The sequence below is a fragment of the Triticum aestivum genome, chromosome 2A, assembly GCF_018294505.1.
Source record: "Triticum aestivum cultivar Chinese Spring chromosome 2A, IWGSC CS RefSeq v2.1, whole genome shotgun sequence".
NCBI lineage: Eukaryota > Viridiplantae > Streptophyta > Magnoliopsida > Poales > Poaceae > Triticum > Triticum aestivum.
The window spans coordinates 353,362,236-353,374,397 of NC_057797.1; the positions used below are offsets into that span (position 1 = coordinate 353,362,236).

Below are 12,162 nucleotides of genomic sequence, written 5' to 3' on the forward strand. Positions count from 1 at the left end.
TGAACAAGAGGGCTAGGAAGCAATGAAAAGTCCCATCTTTTTGTTTGTTTATGAATGTCTGTTTTTTCTTCCTATCATTGTCATGACAATGAGAGAATAGGATGTGGTTTTGTTTTTTCCATGTTAAACACTGACCCACAGCTTAGCTAGATAGGGTCAACCTCTAAGTCTTGTTCGTAAAAAATCAGATACATATTTAAATTGAGGTGAAAACCACTATGAATTGCAGTTGTATGCAACTTTAATTTGACATTACATATGCACTATTAATTGGAGTTGTAAGTAACTTTAAATTCACATGACATATACATTTGTGGTCAAACATTTTCTTTAGGTAACACATTTATCTGTACGTGAATCCCATGTCGTATTTTGTGGCCCATGAAAAATCCAAATTACATGTGCCTTCACTTATGGTGCTCAAGATATTACTGTCATAATTATATTTTTTTCAAAGTAGTTCATTGTCGTACATACTGTTCACCAAGAGAATACAAAATTGCATAAAACATGAGCCTGTGTGGTGATCATGCCAGCCTCACAGCTTCCAGATAGGTTAACCTGAGCCCGTAGTGAGGCCATTCTACTCTACTGATTTTGTGGGGTATATTTTCTCTTCCTGGGTTTCTCTTTATGGGCAATGTATTCATCTGTGTCACTGGTATTTGTCATTTACCTATATAGCAATCTTTGATTATTTATTTGATTTTTTACCATCCTTCGTAAACTCTCTTTGAGATGTTCTTCTACTATGACAAACGTTGTGCTCGCTTTAGGATGCACGGGATTTGTGTGTTAATGTGCTACCATTGTTGACTGTGTTTTTGTGATATAAAATATGAGGAAATTCTGATAAATATTGGTGGTACAGTGCTTTCTTCTGAAACATAAAAAGATGTACTTGTCATGTTCTACAAACAAAAAAGGTTTGTTCTATTTTGCTATACAAGCACTTATGTACCTTACATATTCTTTTATTAGCCTAAAATTGTTTCATACTGATGGAAGCGATACTACTACAGATGAGTATATGCCTGTCATTTTATCAAAATTGGTGCGTTATTCGGTGCTCTTTTAATACTATGTGTTATCATCTCTTAAAAAATCCTAAATGTTGAATTTACATATGATTTTTATCTTGTCTCCGAGATAATGTGTCTGCTCAAATATTATTCAAAATTATATCCTTTCAGAGGCAAATAATCCTGGATTTAGTAAAATATTACAAAGCAATATCATTGTCATTCAGTTCACTAATTCATTCATTATGGATAGCGGTAGACGAGGGAGAGAAAATGCTCTTCTAAGATTATAAGAGAGTGTAAGCTATCCTATAGTGATGCATACGATTTGTATTGTGGAGCCGTGAGGCATACTAGCCTCCACTCGGATATAGCATTGCCTAAATTTGTTGTTCCGTGGCAACGCACGGGCATTCGGCTAGTTGTTTTAATTTGGCGATGTTGGCTAAACAAGCTTGGCGTCTCCTTAAGAACCTAGATTCTTTGTGTGCCATCATTTTGCGAGCTAAGTATTTACCTGATGGAGATTTATTGAATGCAAAGTTAAAAAAGGGATCATCCTTTACATGGCAAAGTATTATGGCGGGGGTTAATACCTTAAAACATGGCTATATTTGGCGAGTTGAAAATGGTCAGAAAATTGACATTTGGGAAGATGCTTGGATCCCTAACTGTGCTAACAGAAAAGTCATCACTCCAAAGGAGCAATATTTGTTATCAAAAGTGTCGGATTTTATTGACTCCTCTTCAAACAGGTGGGATGAGAATCTCATCAGACAGACCTTGTGGCCCGTTGATTCACAGTGGATCCTTGCTATCCCTCTGCCTCAGTTTGATATGCCAAATTTTGTTGCCTGGAGTCCTACTAAGAGTGGGCTTTTTTCTGTTCGATCTGCATATTTTTTTGAGTGGGATTATTAACATGGAAGGAAACTTCATCGTACTAATGGAATGGGTTGAATAAACTTTAATCCAATTTGGTGTAAGATTTGGAAGTTATCTTGTCCAGCGAAAGTGAAATTTTTTATTTGGCGGACGTTGCATGGTACTCTTTCATGTCGTGTTACGCTTGCTAATAGACACATGAAAATTTCACCTTTATGCCCTTTTTGTGCTTCTGGTTTAGAAGACACAAAGCATCTGTTGTTTCAGTGCCAGATGGCAAAAGTGGTCTGAAGAAGGCTTGGCTTAGACGAGATCATTGCTCAAGCTTGTGAAGTTGATCGTGCTGGAAAGGCGGTCCTCGGTTTTTTGTTGCACATGCCTGACCAAGATTTATCTATTATGGGGTCCCAGAATATTTGATTGTCATTACGTCTTGGTATTTATGGTGGGAAAGACGTAAATTAGTGCACAAAAAAAGAATTCAAGATGCAAAACAGATTTCAATGGAGATACAAGCTCTTACGGCTAATTATGTTGTTGCTTCCAATCCAAGGGCTTCTATAAAAAGAGGGGGTTGGATTCGTCCCCCAGTGTTTTTTGTAAAATTTAATGTTGATGCTTTTTTTGATCATGATCTTCTTAAAGGTACGGCTGGGACTGTCCTGGGGAACGACAAAGGGAATTTTGTTGCAGGGGTACTTGGAAAATTGATCATTGCGTCGATGCTCTAACAACGGAAGTTTGGGCTCTCAGATTCGGTCTTTCACTAGTACAACGTGCGGGTTGCAATCGCCTTGTTATTAATTCTGATAATTTGAATGTTATTGAAACGATGAATAATAATGGACGGTCAGCAGGAGCAGCACCGGCAATTTTTGATGATTGCTATTTTTTAACGTGTGATTTTTCTACCTTCAGGTTTCAACATTGTAATAGAAAAGCTAATAAGGTTACGCACAAGCTTGCTAGGTTGGCTAGATTTTCTTCTTATATTTAAAGGAGCTTCTAGAGGGTCCCACAATTCATATGACATCAAATTTTGTCGAGTCATAAAGTGAATGAATAGTTTTTTAATTAAATAAACAAAGAGTTGCCTAGCTGATTTAATTTTCTATAATCCATTTCTTCCAAGTTGGCGTAACATGGCAATCAGATTTGCGGAAGAAATATCTAAACGATAACTGGCATGATATTGTCGACCATAACTTTGATTTCTCGATAGCTGCTGGTTTTGGAAACAGAGGTCCAGATTTACTAGCCAGTAGAGCTGGAATTAGGTTACAACATCGTCTCATGTCTTCTTTTATACCAATATTTCAATGTTAAATAGACCAGACAGGGCACACAATATGGGTGGGCAGCATGATCTGGCGATTGCACTCTTACAGTAGTCTTCCGGGGCCTCTTATCTTTTCCTTCACCTCCGCATCATGGCTTGTGGTTGTGGAGCTTGAAGCCAAATACGCGAGGAACATAGCGCTGCGAGGGCTTCTGGGGCTTGAGGTGATCGTACGTCATCAGAAACAGGTGAGGAAATGTTGTCCCAAAGTAGGCTCCATCAATATCTGGACATGGTCAAGAAAACAGCAGAATATAACAACAAAATAGCAATTTTCTTCAACTATGATATCCCAGTGATGCAGATATGTAAATATTTCTTTGTAGATGACACTCTTTTTTCCCCAGGAGAAAAACACACCAATTTGAGACAGTATAAAAAGAGAGTGGTTAGGATACTGCCTTGGTATTTAGACCGTGGATAGTAGATGTCTTCGCACTTAGGACAGTATATCTTCACTGTACTAGATCGGTGAATATCCGATTGTCCAACTGGTAGACATGGTTGGCCACAGCAATAAACCCGTGGACATCGTCCAAAGTCATAGTTCTTGTATTTCTCCAGCTGCCAAAAATAAGGAATAAAAGTTACCACTTACTACAAATTAAACTTCACCGACATGAGCAAATTTCAGCCTTTCGGAAACAAATATGGGCAAGTACTAGCAAAGCAAGGTTAGCATAACAGTTACCATAGCAGCCAACCCTTTACTGGTCAGAATGTATCGCGCATGAATTAGCCCATACAACATCTCAGCAGCTGATTCCACTAGCTCATTTTGTTCTTCTGTGAAAATATCACCTACATATTCAAATAATCAAGAACATCAGCAATAGCCGTAGGCAATGTAAAAGGAAACATGCACAATACCATGCCATGGACAAGTGAGAGCCATATATTGCACGAAATCAACCAACCAAAGCCCATGCAAAGGATTGATGTTATTTAGTGTGGCAGATAAAACCTTCCATTTATGCTTACAGCAATTGATATGGCACCTTTTACTTCAGCGTTTAACTAGTAAAGAAACAAATCCAAGGGCATTGAGAAACTAAAAAAATCTGTAACACCAAAAATGTATTACCTCCGTCCCAAATTACTTGTCTTAGATTTGTCTAGATAAATCTAACACATATCTAATACAAATCTAACACGTATCTAGAGAAATCTAAGACAGCTAATTCGGGACAGAGGGAGTACTTAGAAACAGAGCCCAAGCAACCAGTAAGTGTTAACATCACTACTAATAAAGGCTTTGAGCATCCAAACTAGTGACGTTAAATGAGTCAAATAATTGTACAGGGACAACACATTTGCATCAGATCAAGTGCAGAAATGCATCTAACATTTCTTGTTAACATACACCCGTCGGGTGGTTTCATTTAAATGAGTAAATATTGAGAACAATTACCATGAGAAGACTCGATATCTAAAATGAGATCAAGAGCATAATCATAATATGGAACTTGACTGCTAAGCCCACAAAGATTGAAGTCATCTTGAATGTAATCATCATCGACTTCACAGAAGAACTCATTCCCTCTTAGGTTGCAATACCATGAAATCCATGAGGTGTCTTCTCCATCAGAGCCACTAACATCTGATGCTTCACTGTCAGATTCAGACTCCCCTGCAACGTGAAGAGCATGGAAGCATCAATGCACTTGTTTACAAACTGATTCTCTCTCAAACACACACCTAAATGCAGGTCATTATTTATTAGAAGAAAATGACAAAGGCGGCGCAGCAGTAGACCCCACCAAAGGCGGACCGACCAGAAACAAAAACCAGGCAAAGGGGGGGGGGAAAACCTGTACAAACTAGGCTACTAGAAAAAAAATAGAAAAACAGCAGCATATCTCCTAAGCTAACATAGATGACGCAAATACAACATGCATGCAGAAAATATATACATTGGAGCAACTATAAAAACATAGCTAGCAACAACTATAGCTAACTAACAATATAAAGTGCTACTGAAAGCAGAACTGGAATAACTCAACAGACCTGGAATACACCATAGCAATTAGGAGACAGGTAGATATGCTCTGCATCATACCTCTAAGTACAGTTCCAAAGACAGATATAAGCATTAAGCCAACAATTTTGCATTATGCTCTTGACTTCTAGGCTATAGCATTACTAGGACATGGTACGTGCAAAGCACGTAGAGAAAACTATTCTTATGAATTTTGTAAGAGAAAAGTGCAACGGGTTGGTTTAAGTTCCATGATTATTAGGAGCATCTTACTAAGTAATATAGCACGATTAAAAAAACAATGTTTTGGTAACTATACCGCATTATCTTTATCCAGACCACATTATCTCATCTTTCTAGAACTCTCTCGTGAATCTTCATCTTTCTATTCTTCCTATCTTATCTGGTGTCCACATGAGTTGTCTAGAAAAAGAGCTTAAAACATACTGATGTGACTTGTTCACAGTAGCTACCCGTTGCCCCGTTTGTCATTGCCTCATCAGGTTGGACGGCAGGACAATTGGATGAGGTATACTGTAGCTGCGAATCCAGGCGACTTGAACCATTGAATGGACTTTAATCTGCGACTAGCAGGCAGCAGCTCACAGATTTGCCACTTACCAACCGTCCGATGTAGCATATCTGACGGCTAATACCAAAACCTACTCGTGCACTATAAAGGAGTAAAGATATGTCTAAGGAAACAATATACTAACCCAAGAATTTGTGAGTGGAATCAAACTTAAAGATAGAGCAATAGCTTCTTCAAAGCAGAGCAGTATAAAAAAAGGGCAGCCCGGTGCACGCAGCTCCCGCTTGAGCAGGGTCCAGGCAAAGGTCCGGCCGCTTTGGGTCTATAGTACGCAGCCTTTCCCTATATTTCTGCAAGAGGCTGTTTCCAGAAACAAATTTAATTTTCCCAGATGTTTTTACACCTTAAGCCACTGATATACTGATAAGTATTTATAGTCGAGCCATGAGGGTGCATTCCGTCTAAGATGGCTATTGGAGCAATTTAAGTATAATGATTGAAAACTTATGTATTTCTGCACCCAATTTGTATGATTCATGCAGAAAACAAGCAAATGAGAAAAGCATCTAACATAGAAACTAATGAAGCCTAATGATAAGGTTTTTGTTATGACCGGGCAGACTTATGCCCGTAGGAGGCCCACTGGGCAGGTTTAGTTAGGGGCTTAGCCCGCAAGTCATCTATTTTATTTTCCATCGTAGTTATATATACTAGTTGTAAGACTCTATGACAATCAAGCAATAAGAATAAATCTATTGCCCGGCTCCTAGAGGAGCCGGACCCTAACCCTAGCCGCCTCCTGCTCCTTGCGTCGCCGCCTCCTCCCTCGCGCACGACGGGGCCTAGCCGCCGGCGGTCGCGAGCTTCGTCACGCCCAGCACCCTCCTTCCAATACAACCTATGCCCTAGACCTGGTAGGGTCCTAGCTCCTACCAATTTGGTATCAGGTAGCTTAGGTCCGATCATGTCTGCTCCACCACCCACCCCGCCGCTGCACACCTCGCTCCTGTCCACCACCGCCGCCCTCTCCACCGCGCCGCTGGCGCTTCCCACCGCCGCTGCCGACCTCCCCACCGGCCAGTCGCCGCCCCTCACCGCGCCGCCTGCTGCCGTCTACTCCCCGGCGGAGATCACCGGGGTGCTTAACGACCTCGTCACCGCCGTCCAGGGCATCCGCCTCTACCTGGCCAGGCCTTATGGGCAGCCGCCGCCCTTGCTGCTGGCCGCCGCGACCGGGCCAGCCGCCCTGCCCTGGTACGCGGCCACCACGGCACCGATCGGGCCTCTACACCACCACTGGCCCGGTCAGCCGCCGCCCACCGTCGCCCCCCACTGGTCGCAGTGGCCGGCCCCGGCGATCGCCGCGCCCCCGACGCCTTCCGGGTCCGGGGCAGCTGCCGGCCCCACCGCCGCCCGCTGACGCACCGCAATGGCCACAATGGCCGGCCCCGGCCCTCGCTGCGCCTCCCACGCCACCCGGGTTCGTGCCGCCGCAGCCGTAGCTGCCGGCCCCGCCACCGCCCAGCACGGGACCCGGGTCACCCACGCAGGCAGGCATCCCGATCCAGCATGTGCGCTTCCCGCCGTCGCCGTCCCCAATACCGGCCTGGCTGGCCGATCATCGCCGCCACCCGTCTACACATCGGCTGGAGAACCGTCGGCGCCCACTCTGCAGTTCGGCGATCCCTCCGGTTCGGCGGGGCACTCCACGGGCCACGGCCATGCTGACCGGGCGCGCCAATCCTCGCTGCTTCGCACCTTGGAGCCAGTCGGCCACGATGCTCCGACTCAGACACCGCCGCGGTTTGCCAAACTGGACTTCGCCACCTATGACGGCACGGAGGACCCCCTCAACTGGCTCAACCAGTGCGAGCAGTTCTTTCGCTGGCAGCGCACCCTCGCCTCGGAGCGTACCTGGCTCGCCTCCTACCACCTCCGCGGCGCGGCACAGACCTGGTACTACGCCCTCGAGCAGGACGAGGGCAGCATGCCTCCTTGGGAGCGCTTCCGCGAGCTCTGCCTCCTTCGCTTTGGGCCACCGATCCGCGGGAGTCGCTTGGCGGAGCTCGGCCGCCTTCCCTTCACCTACACTGTTCAGGACTTCGCCGACCATTTCCAGGCCCTGGCTTGCCACGCGTCGGGCGTGACGGTGCAGCAGCGGGCCGACCTCTTCGTCGGTGGACTTCCGGATCACATCCGCGTGGACGTGGAGCTTCGGGGACCCCAGGATCTCCAGACGGCCATGTATTACGCCCGCGCCTTCGAGTGCCGCGCCCAGGCCATGCAGCTGGCGAGCCCTGCTTGAGGAGGCCGCCAGGCCGCCAGCCAGTCCCCCGTGCCGGGCCGGCCACCCCCGGCCGCTCCGGTGACCACTGGGCAGACTTATGCTGGGCAGGTTTAGTTAGGGGCTTAGCCCACAAGTTATCTATTTTATTTTCCATCATGGTTATATATACTAGTTGTAAGACTCTATGACAATCAAGCAATAAGAATAAATCTATTGCCCGGCTCCCAGAGGAGCCGGAACCTAACCCTAACCGCCTCCTGCTCCTTGCGCCGCCGCCTCCTCCCTCGCGCACGACGGCGCCTAGCCGCCGCCGGCCGCGAGCTTCGTCACGCCAAGCACCCTCCTTCCCCTACAACCTACGCCCTAGACCTGGTAGGGTCCTAGCTCCTACCAGTTTCCCTAATCCAATGGCCTATGGGGCATTTAGTTTGGGACTTGGTGGTGGCACACATTGCTCTACACAAGCAACTCAGAGTCGAAAAGACTTCTGATGTAACAAGACAAGTCTCAAACTTGAGGATCTATTTTATTTTTCTTCTTGTTGGGAGAGATTAAATTCGGTAGGTTACTTTGCTAACATTAAAAAAAGGTGATTTGACACTGCGATAATCTAGAATTGCGCAAAGCATGCACATTTTGAGCGTCTTACATTAGTTTACAGAGGTAGTATTTGCAAATAGAATCAAAGTATTGCAGATAGTAGTTAAAATAAAACGAGTAAACATATGCTCCGTGAGCTCATATACCAACATCTCAAAACACCCAAAGAGATGATGAGGTAACAACATCACTAAACGCAGCTACACAACCCACGATCACCTTCAGAGAATCTTAGCAAAACTGAAAATTCAATATGCGTATACAACAGCAAACCAACCTTCTCAATCTGCAGGTAACACTTTTTTGGTGGTAGATGCAAATAACACATCCAAAAAGCATCTCGGAAGGACGGTCCGATGGAGCTCGCGACTCCGGAGCCCCCACCCCGCCACCACCACTTCCTCCCCTCGTCCGTACCATCCTTCGGACGCGCTGCTAGACTCCCACCTCCCCCCCCCCCCCCCCCCGAACCAAACCTCCGCCCGCCTCTTCTTCTCTGGTCCGGGCAGAGGTGCTGCTTCCTCGCCGGAGACTGCAGCGCGTTCTCTCCTCCATATCGCAGCCCCGTGCGGTGCTCGACTACAGCCACCTTGCGCTCCTGTGTGACGCTTGACTTCTGCCTCCTCGCGCCCCCATGCTTGTTCTGCTCGGACCGCCGATGGCTTGGCTGCCTCGTCCTGGGGCTCCGCCTCTCATCACGACAGCTGACTGCCTCACTCGGCCTGTCGCAGGATCTAGGGGTCATGCCCCCAAGCCGACCCGTATCACATCCTCGCGATGGAACCACGGCGCGTCTGTTGCCGCACGACGCTCCACTTCTCCCTCCTGCGCCTCACGTCCTCTCCCCTGCCTAACGTCGGCGCCGCCCGGTGCGCCAGCCCTCCCTCCGATCCATGCCACACGACAGTCCCTGCTTGCGCGCTCCCCTGTTGCAGGCGAGGCATGTGCCACCGGCATCGTCGCTAGATCTGTCATCGCCCAACGTGCCTGCCGATGCCAAGCCACCTGGCGCCTGCTCACACGATTGGAGGGCTGCGAAGGCCACCCTCGCGTTGGCCCTCGCCATCCTGGTTCGGTCGGTGGTGGACGTCTGCTCCACTCGGCCATCACCCAACCACTGCTGCATCACCCTACCTCCTACATGCTTAGGTAGTTGACCCTTGCGTTCTGTTGTAAATGGTAATTGGATTCTTTTGAGTTTTTCTGTTTCTTGCCTTGGCAGGATGTACTTGCCACTCGGTTTGGTTTTCGATCCGGTTTTCCACATAAGCTGGATCAAGGTTTTTGAACAGGTTTCCCGTATAAACCAGCTCCATTTCATTGAATAGAGATCAATATTCAGGTGGGGATCCCCCCAAACCCACCCGACATGTTAAAAAAAACATCTTGGAAGCTTATCCTAACATTCCAAAATATATAACAAATCTCTAACACCTTCACAGGTACCAAAAAGCCAGATGCCGGTGGTCCATTCCAAAAGCACACCAACACACTTGCCACTAACATTCAACGTAAACAACAACAACAACAAAATATCTGCCACAGGCGCTCAAATCCGCAAAGCAATGGCACGTCAGCAGGCAAATGAAGATGGAACCCCAATCCATAGCCAAATTTTATCCTAGTAGAACGCATGCTGCCCTTCGCAGCCCAGGAACGTAACTCCAGACCCCACGAACGCCTCGCAACACGACGGATTATCAGACCACGGAACTTCATGTGTTGGGAGAGGGGAGATCGCGTCACCTTCGGAGCAGCGGCCCTTGGGGATGGAGGACGGCACTACGACGCGGTTGTGGTTGCCTCGGGCACCCGCCGAGCCTCTCGACGTGGAGGGCGACGCGGCCGCCTTCTCCAGGTGCTTATCGAGCGCGTCGCTGATGCGCTTCCGGTCCGGCCCCGCACCTCCGGCCGCCCCCTGCTTATACATCTGTCGCGCTGACTACGACGAAGCCCCCCTCAACGCTGCTGCCGCGGCAGCGTCCTCTCACGCGGGAAGCGCCATCTGAGGTTAGGGTTCGAGCAGGGATGGGTCGAGAGCCCAGGCGAGGGGCGAGCACGGGAGGGAGGTGGCGCCAATTTCGAGGGCATGGAGGGGTGGGAGTGCAAAAGTAAAGTGAAGGATGCAACATGCAACGAGGACGAACAACGACACGATCAACCAGCCTAGGAGGCTAGTAGCCTCCCTATCGGAGTGTCGTACAGATCTTTTCGGCTGGCCGTTGTCCGTTCACAGATATGCTCGCATTTATTTTATCCTAATTATTTAGGGCAGCGATCTGCGCCAGCGCCGGTCGAGCCCCAGCCGTCCGATGCGGTTAGTGTGGATCGTCGGATCTGCACGTGAGGCTCTACCGAATAAATCGTTGCAGCAAAAAACGACATGATTGTTGCAACTGTTCTTTGACCCGCCACAACGAGGAAACAGGTATTAACGCCCCTGACGACACGACCCCACCTGCCAACAAAACACGGGCGCGGCCCAATTGCACCCGACGCAGCAACCAGCGTTTCTTCGGCCCAGAGTGGCACAACCAGCCTGGCCCGACTACGTCCACTACTTAAGGCACCAACCCCCTCCCCTCTTCGGCATCCAGTGGATCACGAACCTGACGGCGGCACGAACGCTAGTTCCTCCTGGATCGATCCATTCTTGTAATCAAGCTTGTACCAGACTATTGCCACCCAAGAGAAAGATTAGATCGATTCCTCCCTTGCTTGTCCCTAACATCTAGTATCAGACGCCAAACACCACACTCAACTTCGCCCGATCTGGCTCATCTCATTGAGACTCGAGGGATTCGCCACGGTTGCCACATCATCGAAACCATGGATCCAGCTGCAAAAGCCTACCTCGACAAGCTCACGGCGATGATGGAGGCCAACACCGCGGTCACCACCCGCCTCGACGATGACTTCACCTGGCGACCGGATCTGGAGCAACGCGTCTCTGATCTGAGCGACGCGGTCACCACTCTGCAGCAGGCGCGCCCGAACCCCACCACCGACACCAGTGAGGGCGTGCCGCCGCTACGCACCACGGCGCCACTGCCCGCGATGCCCAACAACAACCTGGGCCTGGCGGGAGGCGATGAGGACGATCCTCAAGGGTCTAAGGACCACGGCGACTTCAACTTGCAACGGGGGAGGCCGACGGTGTCGTTCCAGACGCCACCGCCACTCCCGGCCAACAGTCAGATCGAACTATTGTCTTCTCCTTTTGCGCATGCTAGTTAGATGCTTGCTGGTTTGGGACAAGCCCATCCTTCCATTTCGTTTTCTCAGTTCTCGAGCGAGAACCCGAACATGTGGAAGACGATGTGCGAGCAGTTTTTTTCCATGTTCGGCATTCACAAAACTTTCTGGGTTCCCATGGCCGCCCTCAATTTCTCAGGGGCTGCGCCCATTTGGTTACAGTCTGTCCAAAAGAAGCTCAATAGCTTCGATTGGGAATCCTTTTCTGCACTGTTAACTACACGATTCGGTCGTGATCGCCATCAGCTTCTCATCCGTCAATTT

At 48.2% G+C, this 12,162-nt stretch overlaps 1 protein-coding gene across 2 annotated transcripts; it reads right to left on the bottom strand.

Annotated features, from left to right (window-relative positions):
* Window positions 1–3,097: 3,097 nt before the first annotated feature.
* LOC123188649 (putative casein kinase II subunit beta-4) lies at window positions 3,098–10,765 on the bottom strand. 2 transcript variants are annotated; one of them, XM_044600862.1, is made up of 5 exons: window positions 10,390–10,765; window positions 4,658–4,876; window positions 3,938–4,047; window positions 3,648–3,810; window positions 3,098–3,472 (listed from the first exon to the last, which is right to left on the bottom strand). In XM_044600862.1, exons 1-5 carry the CDS (start codon window positions 10,571–10,573, stop codon window positions 3,336–3,338), a joined length of 813 nt encoding a protein of 270 aa, XP_044456797.1. In that variant the 5' UTR covers window positions 10,574–10,765; the 3' UTR covers window positions 3,098–3,335. The 2 variants fall into 2 exon arrangements, with proteins under 2 accessions (XP_044456797.1, XP_044456796.1); XM_044600861.1 differs by having other exon boundaries at window positions 3,645–3,810; window positions 10,390–10,763.
* Between the last annotated feature and the right edge of the window lie 1,397 nt (window positions 10,766–12,162).

What these genes read in the sequence shown, in the direction of transcription:
- LOC123188649 (XM_044600861.1), bottom strand. Translation starts at nt 10,573, where the DNA reads ATGTATAAGCAGGGGGCGGCCGGAGGTGCGGGGCCGGACCGGAAGCGC. An exon ending in CAAGGGCCGCTGCTCCGAAG is followed by an intron (nt 4,877 to 10,389) that starts GTGACGCGATCT and finishes TTCACGTTGCAG; the next exon opens with GGGAGTCTGAATCTGACAGT. An exon ending in AGATATCGAGTCTTCTCATG is followed by an intron (nt 4,048 to 4,657) that starts GTAATTGTTCTC and finishes TTGAATATGTAG; the next exon opens with GTGATATTTTCACAGAAGAA.